General features: G+C 59.2%; 6 protein-coding genes across 6 annotated transcripts; all 6 read right to left on the bottom strand.

The window, feature by feature from the left end:
• Positions 1 to 459: 459 nt before the first annotated feature.
• LPMP_204680 (glycerol-3-phosphate dehydrogenase-like protein) lies at positions 460 to 2,829 on the bottom strand (the record flags this gene model as incomplete). The annotated part of the gene is made up of 1 exon (XM_010700367.1): positions 460 to 2,829. The coding sequence occupies one exon, from the start codon at positions 2,827 to 2,829 to the stop codon at positions 460 to 462; it is 2,370 nt and encodes a 789-aa protein (XP_010698669.1).
• Positions 2,830 to 3,963: 1,134 nt separating this feature from the next.
• LPMP_204670 (hypothetical protein) lies at positions 3,964 to 5,085 on the bottom strand (the record flags this gene model as incomplete). Its single annotated transcript, XM_010700366.1, has 1 exon — positions 3,964 to 5,085. One exon carries the CDS (start codon positions 5,083 to 5,085, stop codon positions 3,964 to 3,966), a length of 1,122 nt encoding a protein of 373 aa, XP_010698668.1.
• Positions 5,086 to 6,054: 969 nt separating this feature from the next.
• Positions 6,055 to 10,083, bottom strand: LPMP_204660 (hypothetical protein; the record flags this gene model as incomplete). Its single annotated transcript, XM_010700365.1, has 1 exon — positions 6,055 to 10,083. The coding sequence occupies one exon, from the start codon at positions 10,081 to 10,083 to the stop codon at positions 6,055 to 6,057; it is 4,029 nt and encodes a 1,342-aa protein (XP_010698667.1).
• A 2,506-nt stretch (positions 10,084 to 12,589) lies between these two features.
• LPMP_204650 (hypothetical protein) lies at positions 12,590 to 14,371 on the bottom strand (the record flags this gene model as incomplete). Its single annotated transcript, XM_010700364.1, has 1 exon — positions 12,590 to 14,371. The coding sequence occupies one exon, from the start codon at positions 14,369 to 14,371 to the stop codon at positions 12,590 to 12,592; it is 1,782 nt and encodes a 593-aa protein (XP_010698666.1).
• An 861-nt stretch (positions 14,372 to 15,232) lies between these two features.
• On the bottom strand, positions 15,233 to 16,306 carry LPMP_204640 (hypothetical protein; the record flags this gene model as incomplete). The annotated part of the gene is made up of 1 exon (XM_010700363.1): positions 15,233 to 16,306. The coding sequence occupies one exon, from the start codon at positions 16,304 to 16,306 to the stop codon at positions 15,233 to 15,235; it is 1,074 nt and encodes a 357-aa protein (XP_010698665.1).
• A 1,831-nt stretch (positions 16,307 to 18,137) lies between these two features.
• LPMP_204630 (hypothetical protein) lies at positions 18,138 to 19,373 on the bottom strand (the record flags this gene model as incomplete). Its single annotated transcript, XM_010700362.1, has 1 exon — positions 18,138 to 19,373. One exon carries the CDS (start codon positions 19,371 to 19,373, stop codon positions 18,138 to 18,140), a length of 1,236 nt encoding a protein of 411 aa, XP_010698664.1.
• Between the last annotated feature and the right edge of the window lie 615 nt (positions 19,374 to 19,988).

The raw sequence follows: 19,988 nt of genomic DNA, 5'->3' as shown, positions 1-19,988 counted from the left end.
TGTCAGGGCTGCATTTTCGTGCCGACTACTGTGGAGAGCTGAAGCAGGGAAGAGGGGAGGGAAGAGAGTCACAGCGAAGAGAGGAGAGGCGCAGTCAGGTGAAGAGGTGGTGCATGAATGTCACCGACATGGTGAGAGATGGGGGCAGACCAATGAAAGCAGAGGAGTGGAGGGAAGGCGATGGGAAATCCATCTGGGCAGAATCTATACAGGCAGGGGAGAGAGAGAGAGAAAGGCAGCAAGAGTGCGGGTGTCTCTCTGTGTGCGTAACTGCGTAGGGCTATGTTGGTAATGGTGGCGATGATGGTGGGGATGGGCTGGCAGGTGGTTTACTACCATGGCGCACAAGAACACGGCTGGAGCTGCACACGAGCGAGGGATGCAAAAGAGACACCGTCTTGTCCCAACACGAATGCTCCGCGCCACCGCCACCACCACGCGCAACATCAACAGAGCAATTCACACAGACACTGTCACGCTGTGCACAAGATGCCGCGCCTCTTCGATCTCTGATAATCGCCTGGCTTCATCCCACTGCAGCAGATCACCCATGATGTTCGCCAGCGTCGGTATGGCCTGCAGGGCTTCGATGGGGCTCGTGTACGCGACATGGGTGCGGCGGGCTAAAACGTCCACTAAGCGCTCGGCGTATGTGTCCTTCACAAGGGCCACCAGACGCACCTGTGCGTCCATCGGCCCGCAATTCGTAGCGGTGCAGAGGGAAGTCGGTGTGACCAGTTGAAGATGACGCGTGCGGCACCGGTGGATCTTCTTGAGCGTCTTCTGTGAGAACAGCGGCGGCTCGTGGTACACAAGGGCGTCGACCACCTCCTCAGCAATCCGGCGTGCCAACACTGGGGCACCGCCGTACACGTGGAGGAGCGGAACGTCTCGGCGAGCAACACCAGCAACGCCACCAGTGACGCCTGCAGAATGTCCAGCAAAAGACACAGCTTGCTCAATGCCACCCTCGTCGCCTACCCGGTGCAGTGGCACTGAAGAGAAGTGCAAGGCGTAGCTTCGATGCAAAAGCGCCCCAACCCACGGCACTTCTTTGGGTCCCTTCATATGCGGGACAATTTGCGACACGCACGAGAGTAGGCGTGACGCATCCACAGACACGCCGGCGCTACTCAGCATCGAGAGCGTACGCTGTCGCTGGGCGGCATACCCGTCCACAGGGCGCAGCGCGGCGTTGGTGTTCGCCACCGCGGTCGCCGGCAATTGCGGGAGAAAAGATATGCTCGGGCCCAGCATCACGCACTGGTCCCACCAAGGTAGCACCATCACTGAGGCAAAGCTCAGTCTCGGAGAGCTAAAGAGTAGCGCCGCGGCCTGCATTGTCTCCGAAAGCGGCGAGAATGAGGCCACTGTTTCCTGTCTTACCTCGTGTCCATCTGTGGGTGGCGTTGGTGGGGGTGGCACAGCATGCACGGCGTTGGCAGGAGCTATCAGGTAGGAGTACGCCTGGTAGCCGGCAAATGCAGCCGGAACTGTGTCACAGGCATTTTTATCGTATATGGCCTTGATGGTATCCACCCAGCAGCCTGTGCAGTTGACAACGCTGCGTGCATAGACGTCTGCCGTGGTCTCCGCATCCGGATTCAACGCTACACTTCTTGTCGATGCATCCAAATCGGCAGTGGATGGGTGTGACGAGGCGTTGCTCTGTCCCCGCCGCCGCCGCAAGAAGGGAAACCGTGCCGGCTCAGGCGACACTGGCGAACTCGCCGTGGCTGCCTTGGTAGCCAGCGCGTCTTGAACAGAGACCCGCATGACGGCCGCGCACGAAGAGGCGCGGGTCGAGCTAGACGATGAGCACATCTCCGTGTTGGTCGGCGCAGAGGCCTCCTGGATGGAGAACACAGGGACGTAGGATAAGACAGTCACGCCAAGCTCCTCTGCGGTGCGTGCGAGCGACACGGCGACTGTATTGTTGTGCAGCGCAAAGTCGTTGGATATGACGCCGCCTCGAAGTTGCACGGGTGAGGAAGACGGCGTCAAGCTCTGTGCGAGGGCCGGTAGACGTGTCTCGACGGCGAACCGAGGCAGCACGATGTTTGGACGAAACGGACCGCAAAAGATGCTCATCACCGTACTCACCATCGCTGCGCAGACGTACTCAACCATCTCCAAGGTGTGCAAGGCTGGAAGCAGTGTCGTTATGGTACGCGTCGAATCAACAGACAATAACGATGAATTTCTCGCTGGAAGTTCGGTCACGTGTACCGAGGAAGCGGTGTTATCATTGGTGGCCCCTGCTCTGGTCGCTATTTCGCAGTTGCTTCCGCCCACGGCGCCTCCCCACCGCCAGCTCTGCCAGCGTCGCAGCAGAGTGTCAGGGGCTGACACGCACCGCGGCGCGACGTTGCACCACGTTGTCTCCTCCTCGATCACTGTTGCCGCCATCCGCAGCCAGTCCCAGTTGCGCTGTCGAATGGCTCGCTGCACGTAAGGCAGCGCACCGGGAGAGACAGAAGGCATGCACGAGGTTGTGCTGCCTCCGCCGAAGTCTGCCGCGTCAACCAAAGCCACTCGTAGCCCGCGCTGTGCCGCGTCGACGGCAGTGTAGAGACCTGTAAGGCCTCCACCGATAACAAGGAGGTCAAATGGATCCGCCGCCGTACTCCGCTGCAGCGCCGCCCAGCGCGAAGAGCGGCGTGCGGGACTGTTGCTGACATCGCCGGGTCCACTGGCTGACCGGTAGGTCGATGCCGGCAGTGCACTTGAGGAGCGAAGATGCCACCGCCGATACACAAATGTGCCGGCAGCGGCGACGGCTGCAGCACGCAGCAGGCGCACGTGCAGCCGACGACTTCGCCGGCTCATGCCACTGAAGAGAAGGTTGGGCTTGGGTGGGTGGTACCGGGAACACGAGTGTCACGTGTAGCGCTCTCTTTGCGCGAGACCAGAACGCGTCGCTATGAAACGGAGAGACGAGTGAGTTAGCCTCAGCCGCTCTACCAGCCCGTTTGCTTCTCTGTGCGTATGCAGAAGTGTCACCGCTAGCCTCCGTCCCTCGTAAGGTGATGGAGTTCCTCCGCAGAAAGTTCACGTTTGCCCCCGCCTCACTTTTTGCGAGTCCCCCAGTAGCTGCAAAGGGGGTGTCGTCGAAAAAGCGAAGCGCGGGGAAAAAAACGAAAGCAAAGGAGGATTGAGGGAGAAGAGCGAGCACGACGCATCGCGTGGAGAAGCGGGAATGTGAAGAGAAGAAGGGAGAGAGAAGCTGGCCACGGCAGCAACGCGTCTGCTACGCTGATGTATACGAGCGTGGCGGGTGCGGCCCGGCAGAATGTTTTCGAGAGAACATCCCGAGAGGGGGAGGGGGAGTGGTACAGCGCAACGCACCGAGGTAATGGCCTGACGGTCCTTCTACCTAGTAGAGACGGCGTCCCATATTTTTCTTAGAAGGGTAGAGGCGCATGGACGAGTACATCGGCCTCTCTGGCGGCACACACTTCCTGTGCCACAATCTGGACTTCAGAGGGTCAAGCGTCTTAGCAAGGTACCCCGCTTTCCTCTTCCCGACAAGGAAGTAGAGAACAAGGACACACACGTCCACACACATGGCCAGAATGATACCCAACGCTTCTTACACAGCTTAATCGACTCATGCATTACACGTGTGTCACTGCACACCAACACAAAGGAAAGAAAAACTAAATGAAGGAGAGAGCAGCGAGTGCATTAGAGGGAGGGAGAGACAGTGGAGAAGTTCTCCATGAGTGGAGGAGTGTGTGCGTCCATGCGCTCGCTATTCGTGGCCCCTGTGGCATCAGGGGAGGGGGGCAATCCACAACGGCTTTCTCTCTCCTTCACGTATGAATGCCGAGGGGCTACCGGCACACAGGTGCACTCGCCTAGTGACACCCACGCATCTGGAGAGAGCGATACACCAGCGGATCGCCACCTTTGGCAGAAGAAGGCGAAAAGGCATTCCCCTTACTCCCCACCCGTAAGTCCTCACCGCTTCTTGTAAAGGGATGGGACTAGCACATCACTCGGCTCGTGGCGCAGTTGCGTGTTGGCAGCCGCCTGCTTATCCTTCTTGATGAAGTCGAAGGCAACAAAGTAGTCTCCGGCGACGTCGCTATAATCCATGTCGAAGCCGATGTCTTCGACGAGCTCTGCAAACTTGCGTGGGAACGGCACACGGGAGCGCACTTCGATGATTTTGAGCAGTCGCTTTGGCTTCAAGATGCGGAAGGCCTCGAAGAGGCTCTTGACATAGTCCGTCGCCATTAGACTGAGCGAGAAGACGCAGATGTCCACGCTGTTGTCCTCGAGGGGCACCCTGGTGGTGTCCGCCACCGTCACCAGGGGATTCAGAGCAAAGAAGTCGAAGGAGTGCACCGTGTAGCCCTTCGGCTTCAGCGCCGCGGCGATCTGGGCTTCGCCGCAGCCCATATCCGCCACCACCCACGAGGGTGGGAGGTGTCCTGGCATGCTCTTCCCCTTGTTCGCGAGAAACCGCCCACGTCGATCCCCTAGCAGCGCCTCCACAATGAGTGTGTTCGGGTTCATGGGCCACTGCACAAGCTGTTGGTGGTAGCCAGTGTGGTAGTCGCGGAAGGTCGACTCATCGCGCAGCAGCCGACTCGCTAGCGCTGTAGGGGCGTTGTACACCTGCTCATTCAAGAGACGGAACGTGCTGGCATTCAGACGTGCGCGGAAGTGGTCGAGTAGATCCTCGTCACCCTTCTGCCGCAAAACACGACGGCGCTGAGCGGCGCTACTAGCCCCGGCTGCCTTGGCCAAGTTCTGTCGCCCGGGGTCGACGATGCTGTTGTATTTAGGGACGCGATGCTCCTTGCGGTAAATCTTCTCCTCCATCTTGTTGGAAAACGGCACATTTTTGCGGTTATTCGCCGAGTCACGGCTCGCCATGTAGTCGCCATGTGACACCACCGGCCCTTTTAGCGTGCTACCATCCTTGCGCTTGACAGCCGCCTCGGCAGCTGCAGCTGCTGCGCTGCTGCTGCCTGAGCCACCCCTACTACGCACAAGCCCCTGGGACGCTCTCTTGGCCTCCTTTTTCTTCTGTTTCTTATCGTATTTCTTGCGGAAGTGGCGGCCGCCAAGCATGTCTGAGAGTACTAACGCACTGCCGTAGTTGAACGCAGCGGGGATAAGGGGTGGGAGAGACTCACCTGTGGTGCGAATATGCAGCACACACGCATGCGGAAAACGAGGAAGAGGGAATGCAGAGAGAACTAAGAGAGCGTGTAACAGCAGCTCAACGATGAGCACCGTCACCGGCCCATTGGTGACACACGGTGAGCAAGAGAGGAGAACAGCAAAGACGACACGGTCGGAGACGTGGGTGTTTGAAGGCGTCGCACTCCAGTTACACATCCATGCCAAAGGCAAAGCGTGGGCGTAAGTGCGAAGAGGTGAAGAGGGGGGGAGAGGAGATGAGCCGAGATGAGAGAAGCACAAGTAGCTTCATTCCCCGCGTAGGTGGATGAACGGCAATGACATGAACCAGAAGGTGGAGGGACGAAAGACCCAAGTCATGTAGGATGAGCAACTTAAATCAGCGATCGAGGCCGGTACAGGGACAAGATGCGGTGTATGCGCATTCACCACTTTGGTCTCTGTGGGGGGTGCCTTCGGCGAGCTGGGTGAGTCAATGCAGGGATGTGTATACACGTGTGTCTAATAGGCGGTGCCGTAGTAGAGCTGCCCGCGCAGACGCACACGTCGATGCCCTCTGCCACTTTTATGACGAAGTTATGCCCACCAACAAACGCACGCGCACATCTGCTGGCAGCGGTCCGTGCGCACGTCCGCTCTTGAGGTAGCGGCAGTGCTGTCTCAGCAGTCCAATGGCGACGTGGGGCTTCGGCAATGTGCCACACGGGGAAGGGAGGAGGGGGAGGGGAAAGGCAGTCCGCGAGCGGTGGTCCTCTTTCGCTCGTGTGCGTCTTGCTGGCATCCAGTGCTTCACCCTCACACTCCTCCCCCCTCCCCCCGCCCACGCCTCGTGACACGCGCAGAGAGATGTAGATATGTATGTCGATATCATGACCACCACAGCCCTCGAGCCGCATACTACAAGCACTCCTCATCGTCCGTTCCCTCATCGCTCTGTGACGTCTCAGAGACACTGGCGTGGCTACCGGATACCGCAGTACGTCCGTCCTCAGAAGCCAGTCGCCGTCTCGTCTGAGCACTTCGGCGGCCGGCAGCCGCCGTGCTCTTCACGATGGCGGCACACTGCGCCAGGAACTCCTCTCGGCTTCCCGAAATACGGCGCAGCACCTCCGAGGCACTTGTGTGGAAGCTGCTCATACGGTACTCATGCGCCTGTACCCCAGGATCGGTGTAGACACGTGTGGCCATGGCATCGTCAACCGCGGCAGGTACTCTCGCGGCGGATGTGTTTGTGTGGCGGGTGCTGTTTGTAGGGTGAGGCTGCAGAGAGAGCGTCGACTCCACAACTTGTACACTCGACGACTTGACAGTGCCATCAGCCCCCACTGCGTCGTCCTCCCCTGCCATCAATGTGCTCGTGCAGGGAGACGTCCTCGAGATGCCGGAGAGTGACTCTACTGTGGCGCTGGGCGAGATGGCCGATACATCCGTGGCCGCCACGGCTGTGCCTGGTGAGGACGTCCGACGGACTTGTGCATCGTGTCGCTCGCCTTCATCTTCACCACAGACTTGGGTAGTCCTCCTTGATGAAGGGGATGGTGCTGCCGCAGAAGGAGCGAGGCGCGCGAGTCGACCACTCTCCTCAGAGGTAAAGCGCGTCGCGCCTGTAAGCGAAGTGACCTGGGAGTGGCCGGCTGTAGCGCGTCGTCTATCCGCCGCGTCACCTTCCCTGGAGTGTGCAACGTGCGCTTTCGCAAGCACGCTCGATGCAGGGGCGGTAGCGCCCCGTAAACTAGCAGGGTGGGTGAGGCGGCCCTCCCGCTGAACATCGCGCGCCACACGGGCAGACACCAGCACAGCTGGGTGAGCTGGTTCATCCAGTCGGGCTGCGGATTCCAACCACACTTTTCCTACACCGCTGATGGCATTTGCGCCGGAGGAGCAGGGTACCGACGAGCTCGACGGCGACGGTGTTGCGGTGGCCGAGTGGGCAAAACGGAGGTGCGGGGATCCCGTAGACGTTATAGGTGTCAGCAGAGCGGTACGTAGCTGCTCTCGCCGCATCTCGCTCACCGCCTGCTCCTCCGCCTCCTTGGCTTTCTTTTTGTAGGCGCGGAACTGCTCCTCAAGTCGAGCGCGGCGGCCGCGCTCATCGTCGAGTTGCTGACGCAGTCTCTGGAGCGGCTCCGCGGCACTTGCAGCAAGGGCCTGCATTTTTGTGTCCTTCTCGCGGAGCTGGCGCTTCAGCTGAGCAATGGTGTCTTCAGAGCGCACTTTATAGGCCGCTGCCGAGCGCTGATGCTCGTGCTGTCTCTCTTTCCACTGCAGCTCCGTCTGAGCGGCCTTCATCTGCGTCTGCTGGTGCTGCGCCTGCTCCTCGAGCACGTCCTGCTTGAGGCTTTCCATCTGCGACCGGAGAAGCTCGATGGTGTGGTTTGCGGTGTCTATGTGCTGTTGGAGTGTTTTTACCTGCTCCGCCGCGCTCGCCTCTTGCAGCTCCAGCCGCCGCTTGTAGTCGCTCAGCATCTCTTGGTGAGAGGTAGCCTCCTGCTGTGTGGCTGAGTCTCGCTGAAGCAACTGCTGGCGCAGCTCTTGTGCCTCAGCGTGCAACGAGGCACGCTCTGCCTCCAACTGCTGTGCGCGGTGCATAGAAGAGTTCACGAGCTGCTCGTATTCGCCCTTGAGAACCGTGTGGGCTTCCTTGAGTAATTTGTACTTTCGATGGTTCTTTTCAAGGTAGGACATGCGCTTTGTCGCCTCCGCTAGCAAGTCCTGGTAGCTCTGCGAGGTTTGTGTGAACTCCGCCTCTACCTGGGCTAGGGCAGTCTGCGCCGATGCCTCTTGCTGCTCCCGCCGTTCCTCAGCGGTGCGCGCCAGCTGCTGTAACTGCGCCTCACGCGCTTGCCAGTCCACTTCCCTTGCCTTCCAAACCTTCACTAGCGATTCATGTTCTGCGACTTCAGCGGCAGCTTTCTCCGCCAGCGCACGCCACTGCACCACCTGCGCTGCGTGCTCGCTTTGACTGCTCGCGAGGGTGGCATACTTGCCTTGCAGGACCTCCAAGGCGTGGGCTGAGTCTTCATGGTCCATTTTACGCTGAGCTGCCTCGCGACGCGCAAGCCGTAGCTGTTCCTCTGCTTCCATCAGACGCTCCCGCTCCGTCTGCAGCGACGATTGAAGGAGCTGCTCCTTGATGGAGAAGGACGTGGCGAGCTCGTCAGCCGTCTGCTTCGCTGCGCTCGCCCGCTCGTGGGTGAGGGACTGACGCAGCTCTGCCAACGCCTGTGCATGATCCATGCGCAGCTGCAACATTGCCTCCTCCCTCGCCTGCAGCTCGGCTCGCAGCTGCTCGACAACACGAGCGTCAGCGAATGCTCTGGCAGAGGTGGCGGAGTGTGGCAACACGGCGGGTGCGACAGGCACTAAATCAGCAGCAGTGCACGACGGAGGCGCATGGACTCTCTTCGGATGTGGAATGAGTTCCCTGAGCTGAGGAAGGCTGCCTCTTTCAGCAGCACCTTCCTCGTGCGCACGCCCCTCCCCCATTGAGACTGTCGTGCATGAAGAAGACGAGAAGGACGATGATGCGGGCATATTTCGTGGGTGTGACGCAACCGTCGCTGCTGCAGTCGCACGCTGCGGCGGGGACGACGTCGCCCAGGATGGGGCTGGTGGTGGAGGATCGATGAGCAGTTCCTTGAAGATGTTTTTCCACCTCCGTCCAAATTGCGACAGCATCCCAGCAGGCGCGGTGTCCCTCGTCTTCCGCAGGCCAGAGCGGGTGTGAAGGCAGGACTCGTCTCGACTTCGGCTCTGTGCTGAGCCAGGGCTCATGAAGAGCGGTGTGGCTGGGTCAGACACGGGAGTTCCGCTGAGCTGCTGCGACGGCGAGCGCCGCCGACGCACGGCAGAAGATGCGGTAGGTCTCTGCGTGGATTGCTGCGCCGCCATGTGGGCACGGTACGCTGTGGCCTCGGTAGTCTTAGCTGTTGGCGACGGTGATGATGCTACCGAGGAGCCATATAAAGCAGAGAACGACGCCGGTGGCGGTGTATAGGAGGCAGCTCCGGCAGGAGGAAGATCACGGCTGTCTTGGCGCTCCTGTCGCTGCCTCCACGGAGGCGGTGAGGAAAAGCCGGGTAGGTGTGACGAAGGTGCGTGCAGATCGGGGCGGCGCAAGTGGCGCGGTGGCTTTGCGAGAGACGCCGGGGATGACTGCGCGGTGCCGTTAGAAAAGTTTAGCGTTCGATGCGGCGTCGACGCCAGTGGCAAAGAACGCCGGTGAGGTGGCTGCGCCTGCAGAGACGGAGACCCGACAGTGGCAATAGTAGCCTGACGAAGCGCACGAGACGCGTGCCACTGTCCGTGGTGGCGACTAACGGACAGCGGCTCGCGATTGGCTCCCTCATCCTCGTAGTTGTCATTGTCCTCCCCTGCCTCATCTCTCTCGTAGACGTCCGTGTTGTCGTCACTCGCAGTGACGTCGGGCAGTGCATCGCCTTTGTCGCTGTCAAAGTGGTCGTCGTCGCTGGTGTCGTACTCGTTGTGCTCGAACTGTCTCGTGTGTTCCGTCACGGGTGCGCGCAAACGCTGCCAGTCGCTTGGAGCGCTGCCATCGTTGTACGAATCTCTCATTCTCCGGGAAGAGGATTGCACCGTCGACCTCGGCTGAAGGTCTGCACTGACGCCGCTGCGACCATCGCTGTAGCTTCTGCGGATGCTGCGGTGGGGTTTATGGCGCCGCACCTCGGCATGCCTCTCGTCCTGCAATGAGTCCTGGAATCCTCTGTTATGACAGCGCTGCCCGCGCTTCTGCCCCCTCTCCACCACTCTTGCGGCTCTCGGCCTCCCGTCGATTTCCACCGTCGATGCCGCGGCGCCGCGGCCGGTCAGTTGGTAGAGCTGCTCGATGCCGTGGTCAGTGCGGTCGATAAGTCGCTGCAGCTCTCGCGGAATGTCGTGCTTGTTGTATGTACTGTGTGTCATGGTTCAGGAGGAAATGAGGGAGGAAGCCGCACAGGCACCTTTGCAGAGTACGTATAGCGGTGCAGGCGTACCTGGGTAAAGACACTTGCGGGAAGCGGACGTCTCAAGTCAGCGACGCGACAACCCCAAAGAAGAAGAAAAAGTGCGCGGGTGCGTGTAGTGTGGATCAGATTCTATGGATGCGCATATATATGCGCCTTGTGTTCGGTACGTATGTCCGGTACAGGTATACGTGATTGTGTATGAGCGCATGGATACGTGGGCGATGAAGCAGATCCAGCGTGCGCAGCGGTTGCTGCGGAGAGTCTTCGTCGAGGTATGCCCCGTGCTCTTGGCTCTACAGGTGGTAGGCTAGCGCGCCGTTGCGGTGTCTCGCCAGGTTGACCCTTTGCTGTCAATGAGATGGAGCACCTGAGGTCTACAGCGCTGTGATAGACCCATCAATCTTCTGGAGAAGGAGAACACGTTGGGAGAAGAGGTCGGTACAGTGATGAGAGGAAAGAGCCCGAGGGCCGCGTCAAAGTGTAAAGAGAGGAGCACACCGCTCATGCAAGCGCAAACTGCAGGAGTGTAGCTGGAGCACCACAGCATACACGCACACCCTCCTCTTTCTCTCTCTCTAGGGTAGCCTTCTCTCGGTCCCCTGTTAGGAAGTCACGTGCATGAGTGCTGGCTGAATGTATGCGGATGAAGAGCAGAGGAAGCGAGGCTAAGGCGGAGTCGAAAAGAAGAAGAGAGAAGTATGCAACTCTACGCGAAACGAAAAACGTGCAGGTGAGCTGCGCGCATGAATCTGCAAGCTCTCGCCAAGCCTCGGACAGCGTGAAAATCGTGTGCCGCCCCTGAGTGTCGAGATGCAGAGCACCTTACTTTCTATGCTGAGGTTAGTGCGGCGCTAAACACTTCGCCACCCACTGCCGCCTGCTTCATACCAATCAAGCTCCACCCGGCCAGTCTTCGCTCAGCAAGTCGATGACGCTGTTGGACGTAGCCACCTCCGCGACCAACCGTGATGAAAACTGCCGAGGCCGTACGCGACGACGACTAGAATCGCTGGCGCTGGCTGACTGTTGAGAGAAGGTGGCGGCGCCGTCTGAGCACGAGGACGATGCGCACGTACGGTTTCGTCGTCGCACGCGAATGAGACGGGCGTTGAGCCGATGAAACAGGGATGCGGGTGTGCTGCCTCCTTCACCGTCATCCTTTCCTTCTGTACGTTGATCTGCAAGGCGTCCTGATGAGCGTTCATGGGACATGGGATGCGCCATAATCGACACATGCGTAGGATGTAAGGAGGCGCTAGTGGGGCCACCGTTTTCAGACTCGGATGCACTGCTTATCGCTGTGTCCTCCTCCCAGCTACTCACCGACTCCATGCTCAACGCGATAGGACGACAAAGACAGCAGAGTCGAGAGAAGTCTCTCGTCCCCGCGGTGGCTTGACGGCAAAGTAGTGGCACGAGCACGTTGTTGCCAGAGTTCTCTGAATCTGTGTAAGGGGATATGTTGGGCATGCTGGCCCCTGCATCACTACCTCTCGAGCGAGGCGGCGGGCTCTGCGCGCACGCGGACGCAGCGGCAGCATGCGCAGCACCGCCTCCGCTACCTGGTTGATTGCTCAGGCGTGCATGTGGGGCGGCCTGCATACCCGACTGCCGCAGCGGTGCTCGGCACCCTCTCCTTGATTGCAAAGGGGGCTTGAGGGTCGTGTTGAAGATCGGTGGCATGGAGAGTTCATTCTTTTATGGCTTCGGGCTGATGAGACAAGGGCAAGAGAAAGAGAGAGAACGAGGCAGAGGCAGGCTCACACCACCTGGGGCGCCCAGTCCACCTCGCCGGGTGCAAGCAGAAGAGAGATGCCTTTCTGCGTCCCTTCTCCCGTGCGTGACGATCGTCTGCACTACCATCCCATAATTACACTAAGCGGGGGCACGTGCGCACAGCCGTCAGTGGTTCCCAATGTGCGGAGGTAAAGTGGAAAGAGGGAGAAAGGGACACTAAAGAAGCGGGCAAGCGTGATTGATAAGGTGAAGAGCACGACTGGTCACAGTTGGCAGAAGTGGCAGAGCCGCCGGCACTCATGACTACTCTCACGTGTCCGCCCCATCGTATTCGAAGCGAAGCATCTCTCCAGCGCAAGGCAGCCGTAGAGATCCAGTGGAAGACGATGGGGAAGGGGAGTATGGGACGCACGCGCACGCGTCAAATGACTTCAGCCACGCCAATGTTATAGGGTGGTGGTGGTGGTGGTGGAAGGGACTAAGCGCACAGCACGTCAAGCAGACATATCTCGCCGAGGTGCTTTCCCGTGCATTGGCTTTACTTTCCGATTCATGTCTCTGATGTCTCCCTCTTTTCGCTCTATTATCGACGTTAGGCCTGACGGCGGACAGAGAACCGTGGGGAGAGGCGAGCACGGGGAAGGAATATCGGCAGTCACAGTGGAAACTAATGAGACAAACTCACGCCCATGATCCTACACACCGCCGGTACGTGAAATAACCTTCTACTGGCGTAGATTCACAAAGGGGATGGAGAAGTCAAGGCCAAAGTGGAGGAGATGGCGGTTGCTGAGCATCACGTTGCTGCGGAGCTGCTGTCGACGCCGCCGCTTTCCGCCACTACCACTGCCGGCGCGAGCGTCAGCCTCGAAACGCACGCGCGCCTTCGTCTGTCGCAGACGCGCTTCGTCGGCAAGTGACTGCGCGGAGAAGACGGCGCGCGTGGCGGCGCGGACGGTGGCGTCCTGAGCGGGGTACGTCGCTTCCCGCAGCGCCAGCACGGCCGGGGATGGGTTCTGCGTCCAGGGGAGAGGAACAAGCTCTGACCATGGCTCAGCGGCCGCGCTCGCCCATTGTGCTGCAATATCGTCGCGGCTGTTACTAGGCAACGATGAACACGCGGCGCGCAGCACCGACTCGTACGGGTACTGCCATGAAGGTGAGGGGTTTACAATAGGGTCGGCAAGGACGCTCTTTTCTGGGAGGGAAAAACTATCTAGGTGGCGGTCGCGCAGCACCAGTACGCCCGGCAGGCTCACCGCCTCCTCCCGCACCTCGAGGTTCAGCACATTCTCCACACCGTTCACCGTCAGGATCAACTTGACTAAGCAGGCCTGCACCGCCTCGATCTCCATCTTGACCTTCGTGCTGATAACGATTGGCGCCGGCGCATCCGCTGCGGCAGAGGCTTCCGTCACCGCTGATGGAGACGCATTTGCCACTGCTGGAGTGCTGTGCACTGCAAGATTCTCTCTGCGTACCCGCAGTGGTGGCGGCGGCGCGGCCGCCAGCGCCTCCAGTCGGCTCGTCCCCCCCTCCCCGGTTGTCTGGCGGGTGTCACCCGTGTTTGGGAGCTTCACGCCTGCCAGCGACCAGTCAACGCGCAGCTCGTTCGGCAGCCCCAGCTTCTTCACGGCGACCTGGTTGTCAAAGAGGATCTGCACACGCTCCCCCACGTAGAAGCGCGTCGGCAGTGAGTATGCCTCCTGCTCCGGCACACCGCGGCGGGTGAGCAGGCGATGGTGTACACAGACGCCAGGTGGAAGGGCAACGTAAATGCGATCACCACCACCGTTCCTCCCTTCGCCATGGGCTTCATCGCGCTCCAGGAACGACTCCAGTAGAGACGAGGTGGCTTGACCAACGTTGGCTCGACTGCTGCCGCCGCTGTTGCCTGTGCGCCCTTCCGGGCCAGATCCCGCTGCCGCGCCACCACTGGCTGAAGACGAAGCGTCTCGCATACCGAGATGTTTGTACTCCGCCTTGTCGTACGCGTCAGGGAAGTAGTGCACCAGCCCTGTTCGCACCGCTCGCCGGATCAGTGCGGTGGAGATGACAATTTGATCGGTGTGCAACGCCACGCAGCCTTCCGGGTCCAGCAGCGTGGATGGGGAATCGATGCGCTTGCGCAGTTCATCCAGTGTATTGACCTCGGCACGAGCACACAGCAGCACATACTTGGCTCTCTCTGCCGCTGTTGAGTTGAACCCCAACGGAGAAGAGGCGGACGGGCCGTCTTGTGCCGCCCCCGTATTCAGACGTGCTGCTGCAGTGGAGGCAGTCGCACTGTAGTTGCGATGGAGCTCAATGCTGCGGTGCCAACAGGCACCATCCTCGATGAGTGAGAACCACTCCTTCGGAAACCCCTGCAACGCCACCCCGCGTGGCAGGAGAGAGTCCAGCTGCGCCAGGGTGTACGGCTGGTTCGGGTGCCGGCTGAGAAATTGTAGCAGTTCATAGTGTTTCGTGAGCTGCGCCGGGCTGAGGATGAGCTGGAGCTCACTCATAATGAAGAAGCCCGTCGTGTGGTGGGAGGAAGAGGGTGGAGATGCCCAAGAGATGTCGACGTGCAACTTGGGGCTGTTTTCTTAGCGGCTGTGCAGTGCCAGCTGGGGGGCAACATCGCGCAGGTGGAAAGGGGAGAGGTCTTGCCTCTGTATCAGTCTTTGCCGCTCACACCTCACTGCGTGTGCTGCTGCCGTGTGTGCGTGCGTACATGAAGTGTGCGGGTGTGTGTGTGTGTCTCTCTCTCACCGTGTGTGCTGTGTAAGGAGGGAGGGGAGGGTGGAAAAGTCAGCGTAAGAGGTTACAGAGAGAGAGAGAGAAATAGCTCCACACAAAGTGGAGAATGAGAGAAGAGAGTGGGAGCGCTGAGGTGAGGTGGGGCAGCGGGTCGACAATGGCGAAGTTGAGCAGGCCGGGTGGAGGGAGCGAAAGAAAAAAGGGGGGAGGTGTGCGAGCGAGATGTGGCAGCTACCCCACGGCACAATGCTGACACGCGGGCGGGGGTCGGTATCGCGTAGACAACACGACTGAAGAGGGGAAAGTCGAGATTGTCTCTTCAATGCCTTGACACAATGGGCCATCTATCATGCACCTTTCCTCCACAGAAGCGCCGCCGCAGTTTCACGAGCCAACTTGCTCTCCTTCTGCCCCTTCACCATCGGCTTCAGTGATCGTGGCTGTGCGGGGCGTGTGAATGCATTACTGGATTAGAGTCTTGTTCTGTGTGAAAGAAAGATCTAACGTGTGCCAGCACGCCCCTACACCACAAGTTGGCCAATGTGCCCAAGAGACGGAGAGGGTCCAGCCCATGAAGAAGGAACAGAGGGAGCCGCATCGCTTAGGTGCTTTCCCTGTACGCTCCTTCACAGCACGTCGTAGACCGAGCTGAGCGGCATCACTACAACCGTCACGGACACTTTCAGCTCATGATCCCGCTGCATGTGCAGCACACTCAGTTGCCTCTGTGCATTGATCTGGAGTGTCAGCCGTTCGAAGCCGCCAAAAAGAGTACCGACAGCTGCACCACCACTACCACTGCCACCAGCCCCAACGGCGGAGGCGGCGAGACCCATCAGGATGTAATCAGTGTTCGACAGGCGCCCATCCCGCGTGCTGGAGCCTCCACCACCGGGGACTATGCCACGCAGGCGTCCCCCGCCAGTTCCACCGGCACCGGAGCCGCCGCTGCTGCCACCACCGCCCCCTGTTCCACCCCTTGCGCCACACGCCAAGGCGAGATGGTGAGTGTAGACGCGTGTGCTGGCGGAGCGCTCGCGCGACAGCGACAACAGTACTTCAGAGTTGGCGTTGACGTGCGCCTCTACCTCGCCGTATGGACCGCCCTCACCGCGCAGAAGGACGCCTAGTTTAGGGTCAATACGGATAGACACTTCGGTGCACTGCGCCGCTGTGACGTCGGCGATGAGGTCGCGCACGGCGTCGCCCTGCAGCGTCACCTGCGCCAAAAGTGCCGCCTCGGAGAAGCGCAGATCAAGTAAGTGGTCGCGCACGTTACGGGTGACGAGTAGTGACTGAAGCATGCGATCCCCGCCCACACCGAGGTCCGACAGCGTCGGTGAGCCACCACCCGCAAACCGATCTGCTGGGGTCAGCTCCACGAGAAGCTTCGCATCGTCGGTCGGATACGCGAGAACGGCTCTTGTCGACGCTGTTGCCACTGATGGGCCAAGCATGAGTAGCGCGTCGATCAATGTAGGGATGTGCAGCGCAAAGCGCGTCTCGACGACGGCGTACTCGGCGAAGAGGTTCTTCGGCAGGGTGCATGTTGCTGTCATGTTCTCATCCGTACCCTCAACGTGCAGGACGACATGCGAGTCGGTGAACACGACAGTGGCCCACCCATCGCGACTGACCGACACAGTGTGCAGTGCGCGAAGGAACACTGGCGGCGACGCAAGACGGCAGTAAATAGACATGTGTGGGCGCTGCGAGCGCACCTACGTCCGTCTCTGCTTCTCCCTTGAGGTGTGGGCACAATAGTGTTTTACCTTCGGTGTTTGAGCAGCCGAGTAATGGCTAGCGATGGGAGAAGGAGGGGCATAGAAAGTGTCCACGCGTAGGCCCCGGCGTGAGCAGCACGCAGCGGCATGTGCGCGACTCCCACACAGCAAGGCAGAAGGCAAAATGTGCCGATCTCGGCATTCCAACAGGCAGCAAGGGGCGTTTTCGGCAATGATGGAATCAGCAAACGAAAGTGAGTGAGTGAGAGCGAAAGAACAACACCAAAGCAAAGGGAGGAGGGCGTTGTTGATTTCTGCATGTGTTGTACCGCCTTCAGATGCCTGCACATCTGTGCATATACTTGGGTGCGCAGGTAACACACACACACACCACACGCACACGCACTAGAAAACTCTGGAGAGAAAGTTCAATCTGCACCATCGCACCTCATGAAGCGAAGCACTCGTTAGAAGACGGCACAGACACGCATCCGATTATACGGCCCTTTTTTCTTGGCCAAGTACCCGTGCCCATTTGCTCGACGGAGGCAATTTCCACTCATCGAGCAAATCTCTCTTCGGTGTTTGGGGCCTTTCCTACCGATGCAACGCTGCGACGTCGGTCTCAGTAGCTGAACCTGCACCTATACTGCTTAGCCCTTGCCTTATTTGGTAGTGTCGATGCAAGCGACAAAGACTGCATGTACGTGTGTGTGTGTGTGTGTGCGTGTGTATGCTGACATGGCTGCGAGCCTGTCTGCCAGTGCTGCCCAAGGCACACATCCACACAAACACGTGAAACAGCAATAAGAAGAAGGGTAAGCGCAGGTAATGCAAGGTGGGAGAAATAAACGAAAGGAGGCTGACGAGCCCCGCGCGAGCCCGTGCGCTTGTCTGTCTCTCTGTGTGTGTGTGTGTGCTAGCTGAGTGAACAATACACACACCCACAGACAGACAGAGGCACAGACAGACAAAGCAGCTTAGGACTGGACAAGACGGCAACAGAGCGGGAAAAGGACGAGCGGCGAGCGAAACGAGACCATAAAAGAGAGACAAGAATAGGGTGGGGCAGATGGGCAGTGCAGAGGCACCGAGCGATGGAATACTCTTCGATCATGTCACACACAGAGCATGGCGACATGGAGTCAAAGATGTCGCACAAGGAAGAGGGGAGCAGATCGCCTCCCTCCCCCCTTGGTGAATGTGCACGTAGACGTACAACCAAAGAGGTGACAAGGGGGGCTAGACAGGAGTCGCACATATCGAGGGGGAGGGAGGGGGGCAAGTAGGGAGAAAGACAGGGGTGTCGGAGGAAGGGAGATGGTAGAGACCGGGGACATGATCGCTAAAGAATCAACGTGGAGAGAAGGCAAAAATAAAGGTAAGTAAAATACGCACATGCCTACAGCACGCCAGACCTCTCCAACCCCCCCTCTCCCTCGTCCCGCCGCATCCTCCCTCTTAGAAATAATAAGTGCCAAAGAAGAAAAAGTTGGTGCCATACACCCCACTTTCCCATTTCAAAGCCGGACGAAAGCGCCAGAGAGCAGACCCTTCCAGCTGTTCGCCCCCCCCCCACTCTCTCTCCCCAATCTTCCCCTTACACACAAGCATACATGAATACCTCCCGACATGCGCATGCAACGTTCAAAGCTGAAGCTAAATGGGGGAGATACGAGAAGAGAAAAGAGAGGGACAGAGCTGAAAAATTCACTCGCTCGTCAGTGGACATGTCTGCTCGGCCTCTCTCTTTCGCTCTCTCATCCCTCGTCAAAACACCATCTTCAGACCTTCATACACCCCATTATCAATGGAGGATGACGTATGCCCTGTCCACCGTGGCGCCACCTACTTGTGGTACTCCAGCCCGGCCAACAAACACGCGAATGAAGTGCCTGTACTCGGCAAAGTTCGCGCCAGGGACAAGGTACTCGCCCTCCGCCATAGACCAGCCCGTTTCGTGGAAGTAGCGTGCCGGCAGCGTAAAGTCGATAATGCGGTGTCCGTCCTCCGTAGTGGTGCTGATCGGCTCCACGCACGGCAGTACGCTGCTGTACGGCAGTTCGCCTAACGACTTTGCCACAGCGTCTACCGGAGAGGGTGGCTCTGCTTCCCAGGCCGCTGCCATCGACACAAAGCCTGGCTGCAGAGACAACGCGTGTAATATCAGATACGTTGGGGGTGCCAGTGAGAAGGAATCACTCGTGTCCTCATGTCGTCGCAGCGCCTCCAGCGGACTTACCCAGAGCAGCTCCGAAACTTCACTGGCCTGTCCGAGGAGCGGCAGCTCCTGTGGTGGGATGTGACGAACCGCCGCACCAGGATTTGCCTCATTACCACGAGATGTCTGAGTGGAACATGGCATGGGCACCTCTTCGTGTGACTCTGCGCTGACCAGAGCAGAGTCCACAAGAGCAGCATAGAAGTAGGTGTCGTAGCGGTGCTTGAACTGTCGCGGCGACACCCACCGTGCAACGGGACGGAGGCTCGAGACGGCAGGAAGGTCGTAGACGGAAAGCGGCGTCGCGGAGAGGGACGAGACGGAACCAGTGGACGCGCGGTCTGCTGCACTCGCATCGCGTGACTTCTGCCACTTGATCCACTGGGCCTCTGTACAGATGTGACCATCTCTTCGCAAAACACACGCAGTCTCCTCGGCGAGCTCGCGCAGTGCCCCAACGCGACAGGCCCACGCCTCCACCTCTGCTTCTACAGCGGACGGTTGCGCGCACGACTCAAGGAAGTCCTGCGTCATCTTCTTGTCCTCTGCATCCTGCAGATGCACGTGGTAGTTCGCCGCCAGGTAGTGCTTCGCCGTGGCGTAATCGATGCCCTCGATACCACCGCCAGGGAACACGTAGAAGCTCGGCATGAAGCGTGCCTTGCTGTGCCGCTTCATCATGAGAACGTGAAGGTCATTCTCCCGAGAAGCATTGTTGCTTGTCGTCCGCCGCTGCTGCGATACGGCGTGCTGTGGCCTTCGAGCGAGGAGGAGAATGGTGGAGGCCAGCCGTGGAACAGCAGCCTTTAACTCGAAACTCATCAATGTGGTGTACTGTGTGGGGGAAGGGGGAGAGAGGATGCGCTTGCGGTACCGCGCCACGAGCCGAGCGTGTTATGTGTGTGTGTGTTGGGGGGGGGGGACGGTGGAGTGAGGCAGAACGATGGCGGTAACGTTGCAAAGGGGGGGTCGTGCGAGCATGACTGTCTCCATCATGGCGTAGGGGTGAAAGATAAGGATGGCACGGCCAAGGCGGAGGAGGCACTCAGAGTGCCACCAACTCCAACCAGTGATGATGCTCACCAGAGCTTCGATGTGTACCCCCCCCACACATCATCACCACCACTATCACAGATGCGCACAATGTACCATGACTCCTTTGAGAGCACTTCTACTTTCTAAGGCCTCATATGGGGCTAAGCGCTGAAGCAAACAGGTACTCGGTTGTGTGAGGTGATGGCGTCGGATGTCTACACGTGAACCTTTCCACTGGCTTTCACTTTACATATCCTACTCACTTCTCTTCAAAGCAGAGAGAGAGAGAGGTGTGATATGCGTGTGCGTGTGTGTGTGTGTGTATGCCACTTAGTCTGCATCTCTCGCTAATGTAAAGAACAAGTCGAGGCGGTGTCCCCTCTGCGGGAGCTGCTCCGTCCT

The sequence above is a fragment of the Leishmania panamensis genome (genome assembly GCF_000755165.1).
Source record: "Leishmania panamensis strain MHOM/PA/94/PSC-1 chromosome 20 sequence".
NCBI classification, from domain to species: Eukaryota; Euglenozoa; class Kinetoplastea; order Trypanosomatida; family Trypanosomatidae; genus Leishmania; species Leishmania panamensis.
Note: the sequence above shows the minus strand (reverse complement) of the source record. Positions and strands in the feature narration are given on the sequence as shown.